This window comes from Hippopotamus amphibius, chromosome 2 (genome assembly GCF_030028045.1).
Source record: "Hippopotamus amphibius kiboko isolate mHipAmp2 chromosome 2, mHipAmp2.hap2, whole genome shotgun sequence".
NCBI classification, from domain to species: Eukaryota; Metazoa; Chordata; class Mammalia; order Artiodactyla; family Hippopotamidae; genus Hippopotamus; species Hippopotamus amphibius.
In genome coordinates this window covers 218,169,452-218,190,849 of record NC_080187.1, presented here as the reverse complement: position 1 = coordinate 218,190,849, position 21,398 = coordinate 218,169,452, and the positions used below count along the sequence as shown (strand labels likewise).

Here is a 21,398-nt window from a genome sequence, read left to right as displayed (position 1 = left end):
TCCGGCAGTTCCCCCAGACGCACTGTGCTCCCACAGCCCTGTGCGCATGGCTCCTGGGTTCCCTCTGCCCAGGCTGCCCACTCCCTGCCACCCCTGCCTGGCCCAGGTCACCCAGCCTTCCTCCTGCACTTGGCCCATCCCTGGGCTTCCTCCACCACAGCTCTGAGCAAACCATGCCACAACACTTCCCCACAAGTGCTTCAAGGACAGGGTCTGTTCCCCACCTACCATGCTCAATGCCTGAGCTTGCCGCATGGTTGATACTCAGTAAGTGCTCATTAGACAAATAAGAGTGTGCTTTGGTTGTTGGGATTTATGTTTGTTGGATGAAGGATAAAAGCATCTTTTATCTTAGTTTCTCCCTAGTCTCTGGAGGCCACTGGGTGTTCCCACTCCTTTCCCCCGCTTCTCTGGAAGGAAGCACCCTCTCTCACTGCTGCACACCTGGAAAGGCTCTGGGTTTGAGACGGCGGGACAGGCTGTTCTCAGGGAAGCAGAGGTCAGGATCCCTGCCCTCCTGGACATCTGGGGATTCCCCCAAGGACTCACCTAGCATCAAGGATAGTGCGAGTGAAGTAACGGAGATACTTGAATATGGACATCGAATCTTGCAATTTCAGGATCTCCTCTTCCTTATATTTAAAAAGTGCTAGGGCAAAGCGGAAGATAACCTGTGGAAAGGACAAGAAAACGTGTGAGTAGAGAAGCATCGAGGCTCCAGGCACCAGCTCCAGGGATGGAAGGCCTCCCTGGGCCCTGGAAGCAGCCTGCACAGCCCGCCCTGAGGCAGGCATTTGACCTGAGGCACAATTTCCACCAGCGCCTTTCTTAATAGAAAAAAGTTTTCAACTCTCTGGTAGTTTTTAGCAACACAAACCAAAAATTTGCTTAAGGAGTAGAATCTTTGTGGAATCTTTCCACATTCAGCTCACATTTCTAGTCAATAAGCTATACTCTACAGAACCAGAAATAATTTTTAAATTAAATCAAAATCAGGGTCCTCTGATTGTGAAACTCTTAGAAAGCTCCACCTCCAGAGGCAGTTTGTATCTCCCCTACAGAAACTAGGGTCTGAATTACTGACTTCTGAATATGGTGAAAGAAAATAATTTGTTTTTAAACTGATTTGTTTCTGGGTCACTGTGTTGAGGCCAGAGGGAATGGCCTCCTGGTGGTCCTGCAAGTTCAAGCAGCTTTGGAACAAACTGCTTCACCCACATCTAAGGGCATTGGCTGGACTGCACCAACCTGAACTTTCTCTTGTTTAAAAAATAATATTTACAGAGTTTAAATAGATTCTTTCTCTTAACATCCCTTCCTGTGGCCCAATAGGAAACACTGTTTAAGCCCTGGTTGAGAATTCTTTTTAATAATAACAGAGTAGATTAAGAAGTTGATAACGTACTATGCTGGACAGAGTGTGGGGTAATATACACAAACTCCGCCGGTGGGAGCAGAAATTGGTCAGGCCCTTCTGCAGGGCAATCTGGCATTCCTGATGAAAACTACAGGGTCCTTTGATTCTGGATTTACCCTGGACCTAGCGCTTCCACTTCTAGGACTAAACTTAATAGATGCACTTGCACCTATAGAGAGATGATTATTAAGGAGTCACTGCCGCACAGTTTGAAGTGGCGAAGAGACTGGAAGCAGTGTAACATCTGGAAACACCTGTCCATCATCAGGGGACTGTTATATAAATTTTTGGTTCATCCGTAGAAGGAGATACTATGCAGAATTAAAAAAAAAAAAAAGCCAGATCTATATGCGCTGATATGGAACTATCTCCAATATATAATCAATTTTAAAAACGTATTTTAGATATACATAACATATCTTGAAAAAAAGATATAGTACATTGGGTAAAACAGCTAGGCGACTGGGGAATCTCTTTCCTACTGCACACCCTTAGTTATATGATTTGAGTTTATCATGTATTACTTACTCACAAACTGATTTTTTTTACAACATAAAACAGACTGGGTGGGAGGCTTGTGGGCAGCGGGGCTCTGAAGTTGGCCCCGAGTTTGCCCCGATCCTCTGCTTACTCCGGGCCTCTATCTCCTCATCCACACAGTGGGGATAATACTGCCACCTGTTTGACAGAGGCTGAGGCTCAGATTGCAAAATATCAAAGCCCCCGTGCCTGGCACAGGGGCTGGCACAGACTCAACGTTTCTGATAAACGAGCAAGTGACTGCAGTTTCTTGCGACCCCGGAACAGCCTCCAGCAGCACCCAGTGCTGGGATCGCTCTGCCCCTCGGTACCCCTCACGTATCCCAGCTACGCCAGCCACGCTGCTGCCACTGCTTCCACTGCTGCTGCTCACGGAGTCATCCAGCGAGCAGACCTACCTTTGGTCCCTCATAAAGGAAAGAGTCCCATATTTTAAAGAGGATGTCACTAACGACGCTATCCACAAACACCACCAGAAACCAGTTGAACGTGATGAGGGTGTAGTCAACTTTGTACTGTTCAAAGTGGGCGTGCAGTCGAGGCAGCTTCTCGCTCATGAGGTCTCTGAACACCCGCTGGTCCACCTGCAGAGGGAGCAAAGGGGAGAAGTGTGTGGGGGCCGCCACAGCACCAAGCAGGCCATCCGGGGCTCCGGCGGGCTGCAGGCCATCCCAACGCACAGCAGTGCCACTGTTCCAAACGCGTGGCGGGCTCACCCCGGAGCGCACAGCTCTGCACCCGGGAGCAGCTGGCTTCACACACTGCAGGTGCTCACCAAGTGCCCACCGACTGTGATCCCTCCCACAGGGCATGAGGGTGAGTTCTATGGCCCGAAAGCCACTCCTATACTCAAAAGGCTGCCTGAGAACGGGCGGCAGCAGAGGTGGCGGAGGAGTCAGCCTTGCTGATCCACGTGGGATTGCAGTGGGTGCTGCTCCAAGAGGCCACAAACCCGAGGCCCGGGCCGAGGAGGAAGTGTGCTGTCACCACATCCACTCACCACACGTTTCCATGGCTGTGCAGGGCAGTGGGGGAGGAAGGACTCCAGAGTCAGCTGGACCTGAGGTTGGCTCTCAGCTCTACCACCTTCTAGCTGGGTGGCCTAGGGCAGATTATGTTCTAGAAGCTCTGTGCCTCATCTGGGAAACAGTTCATGATCTCTCTCTCCCAGGGCTACTGTGAAGATGGCATGAGACTTAGGTAAACACCTACCAAAATAGGTGGCTGTTACCTCTCCATGCTGTGTATCAGGCAGGGGCCAGTGCTGGGCAGAGAGCTGAATCAGATTCAGCCCTGACCTCTAGGAGCTAAAAGACGAGTGGGGGAGCCCGATGTATGGACTGTTATGACAGCTGTGATCAGGGCTTGGTAAAGACGTGTTCACGGAGCATTACAGAGCCCCGGACGGGTCCCAGCCACGCCTGGAGAACAGCCCTACAGCAGGAACACAGGATTCCAGGCCGAAGGGGTGTGAGGGAGGCAGCTCAGTCTGGCAGAAGCACCATGTCCCTGAGGGGTGGACCTCATCTACAAGCCGGGGGCTTTTCCAGCCTTTGTCTGTGACCCAAAGATAACATACGTCAACCATCACCTAGTCTGTGTGCACAGAACAGAAACAAATGTTTCACCAACAATACTTAATCTCACATAGTAGTACACACTTTGATGCTTCAACTCTACTCTATTCAACTTAATTTGATGAGAAAAAAAAAAGCTAGTGCCAACCGACTATATCGATGTCTCATGTCTGAAAAACACAGAAGGCAATGAAGGAGAAGCATTAAGAGGCTTTAAGCAGAAGAGTGATGCAGATGGATTTGTACTTTAGATCTGCCTCTCCACCTGCAAGAGCGGGGCTGAGCTGAATGGGAAACGAGGCCCCGTGGAGGCCCCACCACACCCAGGGCAGAGGTGATGAAAATCTGAACCAAGGAAAGGTGGTGGGAGGAGAGGAGCACCTGGATCAGAACTATGTGGAGGTAAAGTCTGGAGAACCTACGGACCCCTCTGCTGTCAGAGGTAAGCAAGAGGGGCTGCTCAGAATACACAGGCTTCCCACGGGGGCATGGAGAGGGCAGAGTGTGGTCCCTGAGGCCGAACCACAGGAATGAGGGCTGGGCTTGGGGAGACTGGGACACGCTGGTGCCCCAGGGCCACTCTAGCAGGATAGCTGCAGCTCACCGGAGACCTGAGGCTGAGGCTCTACGGCCTGGGTGGAGCGAGGTCACCACGGGTGAGTGGTGAAAAGCACGAGGAAGAAAGAGACCAGCAGAGGCAAGCAAGCCACAGGTGCACAATGGGCCAAAGCCAAGCTGTCCAGCGGTGAGGAGGAGCCAGCTGCACGGGAAGGGTGTGCACCTCATTAGCGTTCCCTGACCGGGACACTGTGATGGGGGTGTGAACCAGCCGTGTGGGAGGCCGATCAGGCACCACCAGAAAACGGGGAGACGCATCCTACAGCAAGTCTGCTCCCAGAAACGGATCCCAGGAAAACCTGCCAAACTTTCACCTGCCTATCAGTCAAGACAGAAGGTGTGATAATTCTTGGGATTATGGGATACTAAAATAACTAGAAACAACCTAGATAAATGTGAAAATGACACTTTAAATGTCCTTTTTTAGGACAATCCAAAACTTTGAAAAACTCAATTGTGTATCCTTTTGGGAAGGTTTTGTTTTTTTTTTTTTTTCCTTTTTTTAACATAGAAGCCATTATAGTCAAAAATGTTTTTTTAAAAAAGAATGTTACATAGGTTCAAGTAGGTATCATTGGTTGAAATTCTAAATTTTAAAAGGCAAAGTAACTTTGAAAAAGCTAAAAAACATTATTTTTTACAGAAATGATTCTAAAGCATTGTAAAGTCACCCTCAGGTGCAGAGGATGAAATACATGAATCATGGCTGGAAACATACATTTTTGTCCAGGTTGCTTTCTGACGAGAAGAGACAAAATTTTGAAGATCTAAATTGGCTGAAGTGAATTATAATTAAATTTTCTTAGAAGACTTAAAAAACAAAAGTACATAAGAAGTTATAAAATCACTGCAAAAAGTATCAGCCTCTCCTCTTCTCACCCACATCCACTTCCCACCCCTGTAAAATTCTGATAGGTGGACCAAACAATGAAAGGCAAGTTGTAAAAGCATCCCATGAGTGCACGTGCAGTAGCCATGATGACAAGCCATGCCTGGACGTCTTCTTTGGTCAGTTTTCCTAGAAGCCTGGCTCCTCCCACTAGGCAGGGTCAGCATCACTCACTCGTGATGGGTCTTATTTTCTGCTCGTGCTATTCCATCCCTCAACATTTAAACAACGACCACATATTTGCACACACTTCATGCTTTGCACTGGCTAGTGCTGGGCACGAGAGACAAGAGAACCAGGTGCTGCCTTTAAGGGGTTATAAATGGGCAGAGGAGATGGACAGCTGACCACTGGACCACGTGATGGCAATGTGATGCACTCTGCCCGGAGGGACTGAGCTGAAAGTGCCTGAGAGGAAGGGACCAGTCCGCTGGTCTTGAAGTGGGAAAAGACCTAGGCACACACCTCTCCTCCCAGGTAGGTGGCAGATGGTGCCTTGATCTTGAGGCTGCCCAGTGCTTGGCAGAGGGCTGGTATGGGGCAGGCTGCCAGGGGACACTTGCTCGGGCCTCTGTTCAGCCCCTCTGAGCTCAAGAGGACGTGGGATGACTGTATTCATCCCTGTGTCCTCAGCGTCTAGCAAGGTCCTGGCGCAAAGTGTGCACTCAACGTAGGGGATGGATGGAGAAGTTGCCGAGCGTCTGGACTGCAGGGCAGCGCGCGGGGCTCGGGCACTGGGCTCTGGCAGAGGCGGCTGGCGGTGATTTACAAAGCACAGCGCTGGGGGCTGACTGCACACACAAAACTATCCCCATTTTACAAGTGGCCTTACACAGTGTCCATCATGGGAGAATGGTTAAACACCTCATGCCCATTCACCCGATGGAATACTACAGCCACCAAATATGATGGTTAAAAACTATATTATGATAGGAGAAAATGCTCATGCTGCCATGTGAACCAGCCAGGACAATCAGTCTCTCAATCTGGACACCTAAATGTATTGGGAAAACATGAAAAGTAAATATATCAAAATGTTAACTGTGGTTCTCGAGCTGGCAGGATAACAGGTGATTTTTCATTTTCTTAATATATATTTCTGTATTACCTAACTTCGGTGAACATCTATTACTTTTAAAGTCGGGGGAAAATGTCTTCTTAGAGTTTACATTTATTATGTAACAATGTGAGGTAAATTTTATCTTAAATTCTCATACTTAAAACAGGTCTTCCCCGTCTGCCTATAATAACACTATTAATAATGATTTTATTGAGTTTTTACCATGTTCTAAGCATATTAAATTCTTTTACTGCATCATCATGTGAATTCAACCTCAGACACGCTATAAGAGGAGAGTATGACGCTCGCCTTACAGGTGAGGAAACAGAGGTACTAAGTGATGTGGCCAAGCCCCCACGGCCCACAGGAGAGGGCCTGGCTTCCGACTCAGCCATGCAACCCCAAACCCAAGCTCCTCACCAATGTGCTCAACTACACCTCAGTGAAATTAAGAAAAATCAATGCTTCATTTTCCTCATTCAGAAACTCTGAGTCACCTGAGATTTTGAAGCTACTAGCTTCCAGGTGTCCATGAACACATAAAACGTTCTTTACTGACCTCTTTATTCACACCTGACTGTGCCTGGAGCCTCTTCCCACTGCTGTTCATGTCCTACTAATTTACCCACGATGTTAACAAAAACTAATCTCTAGTTTAATTAGCAAAGTGAAGCGATCACGGGGAGACCAGATGGGCTCCTCCCGGGATCAGCTGACATCCATGAACCTGGGACAGGGACGCGGGGGAGGAAAGCCAATTCTACGGGAAGGCCAAAGCTCAGCCCTCCCACCATCCTCCTGGGGCACTCTAGGAGGCAGTGACAGGGCAGGGGGCGAGCTTGGACCCAGAGCCACAGAGGTCTGAGTCCAAACCCCAGCTTGGGCCCTCAGTGGTGGCACCTCAGGCAAGATGCTTAGTGGCTTTGATCCTCAGTTTTCTCCCAAGTAAAATGAGGATAGCGATACCTCCACTCACATGGCTTTGTGCAGCTGTGTGGCTGCTGGCACGCGGCTGGGGCTCCCCTTCCCTGGGCAAGAGCTCACGTAAATTCAGACACTCACTGCTGGGTGCAAGAGACACTAAAATGAACGGCAGGGCTGCAACCTTTAAGCTACAAGACAAGCAGGCACGTGGGACAATCCAGGAAGATAATCACTGTCACCAAGGCCTGGGCCAGAGCAGTAGGAATGGGAGCGGGGCCCTGAAGTTGGCCTTGGGAAGGCAGCAAAGTGTCACAGAGGAAGAGGCACACGGGTTCAGGCTGAGCAGGAGCTTTCTAGAGAGGTAAGCGGGGCAATGGGGCCTAGGTAGCAGAACTGTATTCAAAAGTACACAGAGAATGGGGCACCGCCAGAGGACAAGGGCTCGGTCACAGGGCACAGTGCTCCCAGCAGGCAGGCAAGTAGGTCAGGGTGTGGAAGGAGGCTGGGCTTTGAGAGGCCTGGGTCTGGGGCGGGGACAGGGGGAGGGTGCCGAGGACGTGGCTGAATCTGTGAGTGAGACGGATGGAAGGACTGAAGGACTGGGAGAGTGAAGGCAGGAAGAGAGGAGGCAACTGCGATGATGCAGGAGAGGGGATGGTGAGTGGACGAGGGAACAGCTGACAGCTGTCAGGCAGGTGGCAGTGATCAGAAGCAGCAACTTCAGGGACACCCTCGCAGAGGAGGGAGGAAGAGTGCAGGCGGACTCGAGTTCCTGGCCTGGGGAGACAGCGGGTGAGGGGGCAGTACAGGTGGTAACAGAAGGCAGTGATGAGGATCCCTCCAAAGGCAGAAATGCAAATACAAAGTAAAACTCAGGGCCCGAGCAGGCAAACAGAAGCCACACTAAACATTTATAACAGGGATTGACCGAGGGCAACGGTCACACTGGTGACAAGAGCTGAGAAGCCAACCAGCTGACGGTGAGGCAGCCCAGGGGCCAGGGCAGGAAGCCACCCCTAGGCTGGAGCAGGGAGGTCCCTGCTGGCATGAAAAACCTGCCAGACCAGGAGCTGGCGCCACGGAGGAGACAGTCACAGGCGGACGCAGTGCCCATGACGGAGAGGGAGAGAACTGCCTTCGGCTCCCCCTACCTCCTCCAGTCTTCCGCCAGTGCCTCTGCTGGCCGACAGGAGGGCTGGGAGACAGCCCGCGGGCCCAGCTGTCAGGACAAGAGTAGAGCAGGGAGGGCGAGCCGTAGCTGTGAGCAGGCAGGCCAAGCCAAGCACTGGCACGAACCTGGAGAAGAGGAGGCAATGGAGCACAGACGTAGGCACAGTTGCAGCAGAGACAGAAAGGCTCTTGGGCAGGACTGGACCAAAGGTCAGACACAGGAGGAGGGCTGCCAGCGGAGAAGCAGGGAAAGGCCATTACGGAAGCCAGCAACGGCAGCAGCCCCAGCCCACCACAGGGAAAAGATGCCCTGGCTGCAAGGGCCACGGGTCTGGTCCAGAGCCAGGACTGTCCCAGGAGGAGACAGAGCCCCTGGGCTCTCCCAGCCCACATCCTCCCACCCACCCCCTGGCTTCAGACTCCAGGAGCAGCGGGCGTGAACTGTGCCGCTCAGATCTCCTGCTGCGGGCGGTGCTGACAGTCCCCAGCGCTGCCCCTCTGGACCCATCACCACGTTTGTTTACAGAAACCACGTCGCCCCCACTGCTTGCAGCCAGTGAGTGAGCAGGCAGGGGCACTAATGCAGCCCATTCCCGTGAGGCGTGTGCACCTTTAACAGGTGACGTTGGCTCGAGGACTCCGCACTGGCCGGGCCAAGACTTTCTCAGAACCGCACAGCAGGCTGGGATCTTTCCCACCACCCAAACCTCCTCCCTTCCCTTGGTCGGGGGTTCTCTGGGCCTTTCCCAGTCCCTCCCCTCGATCCTTCGCGGGTGCTTCCCCTCAGAAATCTCCGGCACGTCTGCTTCTGCCTTGGCCTCTGCTTCCTGGAGAACCTGAGCAAACACACCAGTCTCCCCAGGCACTCCTGGATCATGGCTTAGCTGGCCAGGCAGGCCAAGCCCAGGGGAGACAGTGCTGAGCAGTGACCACAGAGCAGGTCTGCAGGCCTGGTCTGTTTCTCTCTGGATGTAGCAATCCCTCTGTTGGCTTCCAGGGCTCTGGGTGAGCCCAACCCGACACTCGTTCACGAGCGGCCCGGCCCAGTCTCTGGGGCAGGCCCGGCCTCAGGGTGCGCCTTGTTCAGGGGTCCACGCATATGGAGCCTCCCCACCAAGGCTTAATTCAGGTCACATTTTCAGCTATAATTCTACAAGTTGCTGACTGAAGCACAATATTCTTGGAAGTACCTGGGATCCTAAAAGAGTCTTTGTGTAGTAGTCTCGAGGCATGAAAACTTCCACTATGGTGACTAAACACCAGAAAGCGTCTTCTTGTTCTAGGTACAGGAGGGCCACTGCCACCAACCTACAAGCAAACAGAGAACAAGGTGAGCGCCAGCCCCTGGCCGGGACCGGGCAGCACAGCCCTCCTTCACAGAGCCCCTGCAGTGTGCCCTGCTCTCTCAGGGCCACCGCGACTTCCGCTTCTCCCAGTACGCGTTCCTTGGTGAGGGAGGCATTTCCTAGTTTGAGAAGCAAAGCTACATCCACCCTCCCCTTCATTTGGTTTTTGTTTAAAGAGGATGACATTGTTTCCCAATGATCAGCCAGCCTCATTTTAAAAAATGTTTTCATGATAAGATTTTTGCTAATGCAGCAAATTCTTTGAGTTTTTTTGTTCAAGAAGTTCCAACTAATCCTTTTATGCACAAAAAATCCAGGGGTGATTATAAGGGACACAGAACACATGATGATTTAAAAACAGCTTTCTTGCTACCAGTTTACTTGAAATGGGGCTTCAGACAAATGAACCACTGCAGAGGGCTTTCTCAAAGAACTGCCCCCACGGCACGCGCGTGGGGTGGGAAAGGGGACCATGTGTGTCACCTGTTATGTCGCTCACAATGGAAACTCTGGTCCGGCTATTCACAACACTGTCACCACTGAGAGGCTACTCACCCAGTAACGCCAGGTTTGGCTCTAAGTGGGCATTTAGGGCAAAAGGGCGGAAAGGAAATGGCAAGAGAAAAGCCCCTCTCTAAACATCCAAGAATCTCTGCTCATGATCTGAAGCTTCTGTGTATCACTTACAGGAAAACCCTACAGTCACTTCTCAGAATTTGTTTTTGTTTTCTTCCTTGGATAAAATTATAATGAAATCTCAAATTAAAGGGTTAAAAAAGAAAAGAACTGGGAAGGGGACACCTTGAGTAGGCATGAATGGGACGGGGAGCAGAAAAGTTACAACAGGTAGAAATGGACAACAGGAGAGAAAAACAGGACATGTACAGCACCTGAGGACACCAGAAGGGGTAGAGAGACTGAAATCAGCAGAGCCTTTGAGGACATCACTTTAAGTTAACTGATGTTCCAGATGACAGGCCTCAATCACTTAGAAAAGGCTAGCGTTCTTCTGCTAAAGTTCTGGGTTTGCAGTTCTGTTCTCATGTACAAAATAATGTGGAGAAAAAAAAATTCCAAAAAATGGTTAAAATTTAGAGGCCCTAATGGTGATGGTGCAGAAAAAGCTTTAATCTTCTGGGCAGTGTCCTTAAGTGTGGAAGAGCTGATTCCATGGCAATGTCAGATAAATGGGGTGTTACTGCACCCCTAACAGGAATGCTGAAGTCCTCGCCAAGATCCCTTAAGTTGCAGAGGTTTTTAGCTTCCAGGAATTTTTAGACTGAGTATACAATGTGAACTTTGCATGTAAGCAAAACAAGGCTGCTTTGTTAGGCAACACCTTGTTTACAGGCTTTTTTATTCTTTTTTAATGAGGACCGTCGAGGAGCAGCCCAAGTCCCTATTACTTTTAGGGCACAGAGAGGGCACACTGTCCTGACCACCACTGAGGCAATGGCTTCCTGGAAATCACTGGTTTCAGGTCTTAACCAACTAACATTCCGGTTTAAAAGCTCTTCTTCCTGCAATACTCTCATTTCAGATGCAAAGAGATAGCTGTTATCTAGAGGTCAGTATCCAGCACAGATGAGGATTAAAAAGGCCCAAGAGCTGCCAGAATAAACGTCAGCATTCAAAACTCAACGCATGCACTTGACTTACAAGAGAATTGCTAAAGATCACACATGGAGCTTCTTCATTCTCTGTCCGTATTTCTAGCAAGCTTGGTTACCTACTTTGATTACACAGACGACTACAAATGGACTCGAATGACAGCAGTGAGCAGAAACAGCAGAAGCACGCCAGCTAGGTAAGAGACAGACAGGAGGTAAGAAACAGCCACAAGCACTCAAAGTCCAGTGATGGGCAGCAGCTTCGTGGAGAACAGACCTCCGTACCTCCCGTGGCCTCATCCCGGCACAGCTCAGCTCAGAATGAGGAGCCTGGATCATTAAGAGAAAGTGAGAGGCTTTTGAGTGTCCTCTGCCTATGGAAGCAGGAAAGTATGCCAGACCTGCAGAAGGCTACAGTCCAAAAGAAAACAAGTTTGGGCTCTTCAAGGGCTAGGTTTCAACCAGCTGAAAAATTGTTTGGAGCAACCTCTTGATTGACAAAGATCCTGCATAAGCAGGGAGTGGCCTTATTTTCATATTACATGTTATAAATGAACGAAAGCAAACTTCTGATCAAAACCTGAGTGTGATGAGAACAACAAGGAATCAAAACGAGAAACCTAGTTGTTTAAATAGTTTGACTTTGGAATACCTTCCGAAAGCATGTTTGTTTCTCTTAATTATTCTAGAATTGGGGATACTGCATAATTAAAACTACCTTACTGTAGCTATTGATACATTTTTCCCTTAGAAGACTGGCTTTTCTTGGCTCACCAGGAGGGGAGGGGACTGTCAGGCAGTGCCTGAAGGTACAAGTTATCTTAACGGCAAAGGGGAGCCGTCTGTGGGCTGGGCACACACCTGTTGAGGCCCTGACAGTAGCCGATGTCTGGGTTCCGCCAGGAGAAGGCGAGCAGGACGCTGCGCAGCTTCTGGATGCCCTCCGAGGTGGGGCACGCGTAGTGCTTGTTGTTGGGCAGAGTCCTCAGCAGGTCCAGCTCGATCTGCTTGGAGGCCGGGTTCTGTTTCTCCAGCGCCTTCTGAAGCAAGGTCTGGAAGTAACCAGGCTTAGTGCTGTCCTTGAACTTCCTGGTGTGAAGGTCCACACACCACTTCCACACCTTGGAACGGTGCTCGTGGGGAATGCCCGCACGGATCAGGTTCTTCAATTCTGGAGAGCACATCATCTCCCTGTTCACTGTGCTCGCAAAATAGTTTTCCCACTTGACCCCAGTGGAAACCTCCTGGTTTTCCGTGAGGTAGAGGGTCTTCAGGTCCAACGCTCGGACTTTGGCGACCAACTTCTCCTCCTCGTCATCCTCTGGGACAGTCCTAAACCCATAAATGTCATATTCACTGTTGAGAAAAACAAAAGGAAAAAATTAAATGATGCAATCTGGCAAAAAGGGCAATGAAACAGAAAAAAGAACCTAGAGATCTACTCATGTGTAAATGGCACTTTGATATACGACCAGGCACTTCAACTCAGTGAGGAAATAATAAACTTCTCAATAAACAGGGTGAGAATAACTGGCTATCTATATGGGGAAAAAATTACATTAAAACAATAAAAAATTATGTTAAAACAATAAAAAATTATCTCTTGATACTATACAGAAAAAAAAATTCTAGAGGAAGTGCTAAATGTGAAAAGCACAGAACAAGCAATACTGCAAATACAAAGCTGATAAATTTGGCTACGTTAATATACATGTGCATGTATGTTTATATATTATACTTATACACACGCATAACACTTATGCTCGAAAAATATTCGTAAAGGACAAGGGAGAAAACATCTGTAAGATATTAGGGATGAAAAACAATTAAGAGTTTTTTAATTCTTGAAAAGAAAAAGAATTATTCTGCTGTAGTAGGCAGACGTCCCTGGAATCTGTGAACATGTCACGTTACATGGCAAAAGGAACACTGCACGAGGAATTATGGTTATAGAAATTAAGACAGGGAGATTATCCTGGGTTACCCAGATGGGACCACAGTTATCACAGAAGCCTTGAAAGTGGAAGAGGAAGGCAGAAGAGTGGACCGGAGAGATATGACAAAGGCAGAAGAGGCAGGAAGAATGTGAAGTGGGAGAGGGCCTGGACCCACAGTTGCTGGCTTTAAAGATAGAAGAAGGCAGCCAAAGCCAAGGAATGCAGGTGGCCTCCAGAAGCTGGGAATGGCCACACCTGACAGCCAGCAAGGAAACAGAGACCTAGTCCTACAACCAGAAGGAACTGTATTCTGCCAACAACTTGATAAGCAAGGACACAAACTGTCTCCTAGAACCTTCAGAAAGGAATGCAGCACTGCTAATACCCTGATTTTCATCGAACGAGACCACGCTGAGCAGCTGAGCAACAGAACTGTTAGATAATAAATATGTATCACAAACTTAGTGGCTTAAAACAATAATTTGTTATGGCAGTCATAGAAAACCAATGCAAAGGCCTTTCACACACTGCTGCTGAGTGTGTAAACCTGTACGAGCACTTTGGAAATCAGATCCAGCAGAACTGAAGCTATGCATTCCCTATAGGTCAGGAATTCCACTAACAGCCTACACCCTGGAGAAACTCTCTCACACAGACACATGGACACATGGATACACGTACCACGATGTGACACATGGATACATGTACCACGATGTTTACTGCATCACAGTTCGTAACAAGGAAAAATGGAGCCATTCTAAATGTTCACCACGAGAGAAAGGAATAAAAATGTAATACGCTCACAATGAAGTTGTGTGAGGCAGGTTAAAAAAATGCTCAGGAGCTATACATATATCAACCTGCATAATTTCATAAAACAGTGTTGAAACAAATAAGTTGCAAAAAGGTATGAATATGGTAGGATTAGCATATTAAAAAGTGTCTTCAATTAGAGGTACATATTGAAGTGTTTAAAGCTGAAATGACATGTCTGGTACTTGCTTTAAAATACTCTAGGAAAAACAAACAGACAGACAAACAAAACTCTGGAGGGGAAGGGTAAGAAGAAACAAGATTAGCAAAATGTTAATAATTGCTAAATTATTGGGTAACAGTTGCATATGGGGGTTGTCATATGGTCCTGTTACTACTTTGTATATTTGGAATTTTCCATAATGAAGAGTTAAAAGTAAATCAATATACACAGCTATTGTTCTACTTATACATAAAGCCTGAAAACATACAACATAAATAGTAAGAGCCTAAAACACCCTAGGGAAGAAGACGTGGTGCCCTCAGGGCAGACTGCTAGGCCACACTCGTGGGAGTCCCTCCACCACCTCAAACACAGCAGGAGCGCGCAGCGTGGAGACAGCGCTCCTGGCCTGGGAACCCAGCTGCCCAGACTGGGGTCCTGTCCTTGTCCCTCACCAGCTGTGTGACCTGGGTAAGTTACATCACCTCCCTAACCTCAGCTTCCACATTTGCTGAGTGAGGATAAAAACACACACCTCACTGAGTGTTAAACACGAGCCTGCATGTGAGGCCCTTGGCGCAGCTCCCGGCACCCACACCTCAGTTAAGAGATGCGGAACAGTGGTGTTGGTCGCACTCTGACAGCCTATTTTGACCCGTCATTTGAGTAACGTGGACAAGGTGGGCCAGTGCTGTAAGCACAGAGAAGGGAAAGAGCAGGTCAAGCTGAAGCCAAGCTTCCCCTGGGGCAGGGGTGGGGCAGGAGAAGCGAGTCACAGCAGCAAGCAGGGCCTCGACACAGGGCTGCCAGAGCAGCAAGGGGGCGGAGACTGGACTGAGCGGATTTGCAGATTTCTCCTGTGCTAATATTTCATGAATCTCATTTTTTAGAAACTAGGATATCCAAGACCCATCACAGGCTTCCAGACTCTGTGATCTTCTGAAAAATATACGCAATACTGTGTGTCCAACTGCATGCGTGGCCAAGTGTGTCCACGGCTTGTATCAGATCCTCAGTGAGTCCTGAACCACTGAACCAGGTTACCCAAGTGTGCTTCCCTTACAGAGAAGGCCTAATTTCCCACTTACGGGCCCCCTTTGCTATCAAACTATCCACGGGTGCAGCTGTGTCTCTGGAGAGGGTTCCACTCCTAAAAAGACTGGTTCCTCTTGCAGCAGGACTGGCTACCATCCACGCTGGGAGAAAGGTCTTGGAATCAAAAGACTTGGGCTGAACCCCAGCTCTGTTACTTGATTATTACAGGAAGACTGATGAAATTATCTGTTCTAATGACAGTCCTTGTCATGAGCATCAAATGAGACGTGGAGAATTGTGTAAAGCTCTCGGTGAATGGCTACTGCTGTTGAAAGAGGGGCTTAAGAAATGGGTCCCACTATCCCCAACAGTCACTAGCACCTTTACCTGACAAGATGAGGCTTAACAAATGCTTGCTCCGGGTGCTCCGGGCTCTCAACCTGCAGAGCGTCCTCCAGCAGCTGGGCTATGACATCCCGAGAAGGCCCCTGTTCTTCTGAGCAAACTGGGGTCTTCATTTCTTGAAGCAGTATCAAGTATTTGCTTTCTATCTGGCAGAGCTTGGCTTCCAGGCTAGAATACTGCAGAGAATGTGGTAGTTACCTCCATCCGACCGAGACACAAGAAGAGCAATCCTCGAGTATCTCAAGCAATCAATGAACGACAAGCCCAGAACCACTACAGAGTGAGCCAGAGAGAGACTATATCAAAGACAAGAGATGAATTTATGCCACAGGCCACCTGTCTTATTTAAATGGCCTGCATGGGCCCCCTTTTCCTTCTCGGGGGTAGGCACAGAAGTACTGGTAAAAAGGCCTCTGCACGTCAACACACATATCAGTTCTGGACAGGGTTGCAGTGGGCAGCAGAAACCAGGCCACACACCCATCACTGAGGTCACGCTGAGTGCCACTTGGCACACAAGCCCCAAGCAGCCATCCGACGCTACCCCAATACTTTCTTAGGACGCTGTGCCCCAGGACTAGCTCCCATCTGCTCCCTTATCAAACAAATCAATACACCCCTGGAAAACATGCAGAAACAAGGTTTGGGAAGATATTCTGAGGACTGTTCAAAAGGTATATGAGGCATATAACAGCCGTTGACACACTGTCATTGAATTTCATTTGATTGTAACTGGAATGTCTGTGATGTCTTTACACTCTGCAAAGCCTTTTCCAGCCACAATCACATCTCTCAAACCAACTCTATCGGACTCACAGAGGAGGCATCATCCTCACCATCCCCCTTTATAGATAAGAAACTGATTCACACAACTCAATGGCATAAATCAAAATCCAAATAACCTTAATTTGGGGAAGCTTAGAATTGTATTTAACTTTTTTTCTGTAAACTTCATTTTAGGTGGAATAAAAGCCACATCTCAGGGCATTTCTGTTTGTCTTCATCACAAAGTGAAATGAAACACGGTGCTGTGCACTTTACATATTTTAAATACAATTTGGTATCAGTAACCACATCCCTCCAAGCACAGGGGTTGAATTGATTTTAAAGCATGTCCATTTTTAAATGGTTTCTAAATCATACCTCCCACCAGATAATAGAATATATCCATCCTGACCCACCTTTGCCATCAGATCCCTCTCTCTTCTTTCTGCATTTCTCCGTAGAGCTGACAGTTCCAAGATTTCCTTATTTAGAAATTTATTTTGGGTTTTGTACCCCTGTAGATTATCCTATTGGAAAAAAAAAAAAAAAGGCCATCAATTCACATTGGTTGAATGTCAATTAATTATTCTATATAATTAATATTTTGCTGACCCACCAATCAAATAACCCTGCTAAGTTAGAGCAAGTTCTAAGGAACTGAAAACTGATTATTAGCAACTTTCTGATTAAACTTTGTGGTCACCCTTGGCAGGAGAAGGAAGGCAGGGACTACTGCTGTGATGAAGGAGATGGGGAAATAAATTTATTTAATGGTGGTGATTTTTTTCAACTGACCTCAAGAGAAGTACGTAGAACTGATGTTCTAAATCTATGCAAATATTTTATCTACCCATATTCATTGAGGTGGTACAAAAGGTAATGCCTTACATTAATTTTGTTTTTCAACTAAAAAACTGAACAAATTTTCTGTAGATTCTTATTTTTAGTATCCAGTTTATGTAGAAATGGCTACACATATACACAATGCCCTTAACTAAAGAATTACACTTAATAATGAACACCTATAACCTACAATGTACAAGACACTTAAAAGAACATGTTCCTCAACTTTTCTACATTAAAAAATTTCAAACTTATGGAAACACTGAAAGAAAAGTACAATAAACACAATATACCCTTCACCTAAATTTGCCAGTTGTTAGCTTTGCCACATTTACTTTGTTTTTAAGAGAACATCACAAGCTGGTGTCAAGTTCTGCCAAGTCCAACTAAAAGTTCAGGTCTGGCAGAAGTGGATGTCACATGTGAGCTTCAGCCCTTGAAATTCTGAGCAAGGAAAGTGAAAGGAAACCTTTGAGACAATTAGGGCAGTGATTTCTAAATGCTCCCTACCAAATTCAGTCTTCTACAAATGTATTTCTCCCCCTACTCTGTTTGAAGCTTCTGAGGAATTTCTCTCCCTCAATCACAGCAGAAACTGTTCACGACAGCTCTAAGGGCAGGTCAGGGGTGGTCAAGAAAGGCACTGACTCCTGTGCTGTCCCGGACAGAAACCCTGGCCACTCCCCAGAGATGTGTCCAGAGACATGCCCCAACCTCCAGACTAGAAACCACCACGGCAGTATACAATTTCCCCTGAAAATACAGAAGAACTGAAAATGTTCCAACAGTCCCTTTAATCACTAATACCTACAGAGCACTTGCTATGGGGTACAGCTGCCCAGTGCTAGGCACGTGAGAGCCTCAATCTCATTTAAACCTCACACCTCTTCGGCAGCTGCTCTTGTCATCTCCATTCCCTCGGTGAAGAGCTGAGCCACACACAGGCAGGCTGCACAACTACTAAGCGTTGGGTGGGGAGCTGGGCCTGCTGGGCTGTGGGCCCACCTGAGCTCTGATACACATCACACTTTCTCAGTCTCAGCAAGACCGCACGGCATGACAAGCACTCGAGACAGCGGCTGTCAAATCCCAAGTGAGGTCCAAAGACCTCCTCTTCCCATCTAAATCACGATGTTCTCCTTTCTGCTGGCGTCCTGAAGCTCTCATACTTGGAAACAATGAACCAACACGTTACTAAAAGGCAGGCTGTCTGAGGGAAGGTGAGCTAGAGGGCGACTGAGGAGTACCCTGGGCCATGACGGACAGAGATGGAGCGACACAAGGTAGGTCGGGGGCGCAGGACCCCACAGTCTGCCGCCTGTGTCTCTAAGCTAGCCTTTGCATTACAGTCCAAGGAAGTCCTGATAAGAATCTCAAGGACTCTTTCTTTCTCAGGAATGATGATCGCAGCAAGTTAAGACTCTACGAGGTGCCAGGTGCCCTGGGAGGACTCAACGTGGAATACCTCTGTGAACCCTTACAAGACCCTATGAGGTGAGCGCCATTTCGCAGATGAACACGGAGGCAGAGAGGTGAACCGGCCTGCCCAGGGTCAGAGGTCATGAGTGGCAAAGCTGGGTTTGAACTCAGCCAGGTCTGGCTCCAAAGCCCATGCTCAGTCTAAACCACCACCCCATACTGGGCCACATCCCCTTCCTCACTGGCGTTTATTACAGTTGTGATTCTGCTTTTTTTGTTTTTGTGCTTTCTAAACTAAACTCTGAGCTCCGGGAGGACAGAGACGCACCCTTTGTGCAGAGTGCAAAGCCCAGCACGTGGCTGACTGAATCAATGAGAGTCTGAAGAAGGAAAAGCTGTATGCATGAAGATATTCATGAAATAACAAATCACAGGAAAGAAGACAGAGGCTGGTTAAGTAAATGATGACAGAGTCAAAAGATGGACAAGCTGGAATCATTAGCGACAGTAACACAGAAAGTGCCTGGGCTCTGAGGCTGAATGAAATCAAAGTCTACTCCAAAAATGGATGAATTATGTAAACATGGAAAAGGCCTGGAAGGAAGTATGGAAAAAACATTTAAATCATTAGGGTGGTAAAATCCTAAGACCAATATTTGCTCCTGCCTTAAAATACTACAGGAATAGAAAGTAACCACGTATTAGACCAAAGAAGAAATGTTAGCATATTTTAAAAAGAAGAAATCTTTGTAGGTCATACAATGACTATAAAACAAGAAACTGGATAGTAACAGTAACAGTAAAACAGATAGCTTCTCCCCCCACCAAAACGCACAAAAAAATTTTTTTCCCCACCTAGACATTTTAAATTTGGGGTCAAACGAAGAAATCAGTATGGAAGCCATGTGGGATCTAGACATGAAGAGCAATGAGATTCTTCACTCCAGTTCTCCCAGGGCCACCGCAGAGGGCCTTCTGCGTGGCAGAAGACATTCTGACTGTGCATGTCTTCTGCGTGGCGCAGGGAATGCCCTGGCACTACCCAGCCTGGGCAGAGCAGTGTCAAAAAACACGAGGTCGCCAAGCCGGGCAGGACTGACTCAGAATGCACGGGCCACACAGAGGTCCGTTAACAACCATTCTGCCTCTCCAGAAGCTGTGTCACCACTTAGCCAGACTGCTGTGGAATTTTGGAGCCACAGACTTTATAAATTAAGTTGAGAAATGCTGGAGAGAAGAAAATGTCACCTGCTACCCTACAAAAGGAAAAGGTTGAGAACTCAGTCTAATTCTGATCAGCTCTGTCAGGTGTCTCCAAAAGGAGCTGTGTGGAGCCACAACAAACCCACACACTCTCCCACACACCCTGACTCAGCCCCCCCGGAAACCGGGCTCCCCGAGCGCCCCCACTGCTGAGCACTGGGACCTGGAAACCAACCGAACGCCCTGACGTCATTCTCCAAACACTACAAAAATCGACATGCTTGCAAAATATAAAATTCAGTTGACCTTAAATAAGTGGTCGTAAAATGTGTATCACCGATGGGATGTATATTTAGGGTCAGGTACACTCTAGGTTGTGTATATAAACAAAACTGACTTTTACTGGCAACACTAACCAAGACCTTTTTTTTAAACACAGCTATTTTTGTAGTAGGTATAATTATAAAGTAATGAGATTGAGGGTTTTGGTGGTGGTGTTGCCCTTTTGGGTTTTCTCACCAATAAATCCTTTTGGCCTCATATATCTACTGGGTGCCATCACTGAGAAGTCGTCACTATGGGAGACCACATACATATGCTGACAAAGTCTCCACTATTCCAGTGTTTTAATTTCCATTTTGGAATTATCTTTAAGGCCCAGGCATGTCCATCAGTCATCCAGTCTACTGACACTGCATGACAGGTACTGCTAGGCAGGAAGCAGGCTCAATAACAACCTCAAAAGTGGCAAACCTTTACCCTTCAAGGATAAACTGTATTTTAGGGGCAAAAGCTCCTCGGTGCCACATTATTTGCAAAAAGAGGGTAGCCAGGTGAGGAAGACTTTGGGGCCAGGTGGGACTGAGCTGCAGACCTGTGTGGGGTCAGCTGGGGTCTGGGCTATACTCAATGCCTCATGTCCTAGGGGACACTTCTCCACCTGAAACTTCTCCAAATTGAGAACTGGTGACAGCAAAACTTTTGGGACCCTCGCTGTGGCCTGACTGACAGTAGCCCAAGGCCATTCAGCTCTCCCCTCAGGACCCGCACGCTTCTCTGCGGGCACAGAGTCAGACTCCCCATGCCTCCCACCAATGCTGTGTGCTCTTCCTACCTCATCAGCTGGTCACCACCCCAGGTATGACGGGGAGAGTCACCTCTGTTCAGGAACCAGCTTCCCATCCCCAGGGCCAGCCCACAGAGGGGCAAGGAAGAGAGCTCTGCCCTCCCTTCTAAGTGTCAGGAACCTCCTGCCTTAGGCACAGGGGGCACTGACTCTGAGCAGGCCTTCTTCCCAGGCGTGCCTGGGAGCCAGGGTCTGCTTCCCACCTGACCCCACACTAGCTGTTGGGAACAGTGGTCCCTCACCTGGCCTCCATTATGTCCTGAAGCAGGCTGTGCAAATGATGCACAGAGAAGGCAAGAACAAGCCTCTGTAGGTTATACGGAATAATGAAGTTCTAAGGGTGTAAAAATAGAAAGAGAAGTTGCAGCTGCCCGAAAGCAAGGGAGGGGAAAGATCTGAAACTGTTCTGAGCTATGGCAACATCGATGGACTGAGAATTTCATTTTTCAAGGAAGCGTCTTAGAAAACTAGTAATTATCTAACTGGAAGTCCTGTGACACTTGTTTAAAAAAAGAAAAGGCACAGCTGCTCTGCTGTC

The 21,398-nt window shown here is 48.1% G+C and overlaps 1 protein-coding gene across 2 annotated transcripts in view; it reads right to left on the bottom strand.

Moving 5' to 3' along the window:
• The window catches only part of TBC1D2B (TBC1 domain family member 2B), an 84,070-nt gene that overhangs the window by 7,678 nt on the left and 54,994 nt on the right, over positions 1 to 21,398 (bottom strand). For both annotated transcript variants that reach the window (XM_057723561.1, XM_057723560.1), the window contains exons 7-12: positions 16,686 to 16,796; positions 15,487 to 15,680; positions 12,013 to 12,507; positions 9,386 to 9,503; positions 2,356 to 2,541; positions 550 to 671 (exon numbers count right to left, since the gene is read on the bottom strand). In XM_057723561.1, the coding sequence (XP_057579544.1) occupies positions 550 to 671; positions 2,356 to 2,541; positions 9,386 to 9,503; positions 12,013 to 12,507; positions 15,487 to 15,680; positions 16,686 to 16,796 (1,226 nt within the window). The remainder of the gene's footprint in view (positions 1 to 549; positions 672 to 2,355; positions 2,542 to 9,385; positions 9,504 to 12,012; positions 12,508 to 15,486; positions 15,681 to 16,685; positions 16,797 to 21,398) is intronic.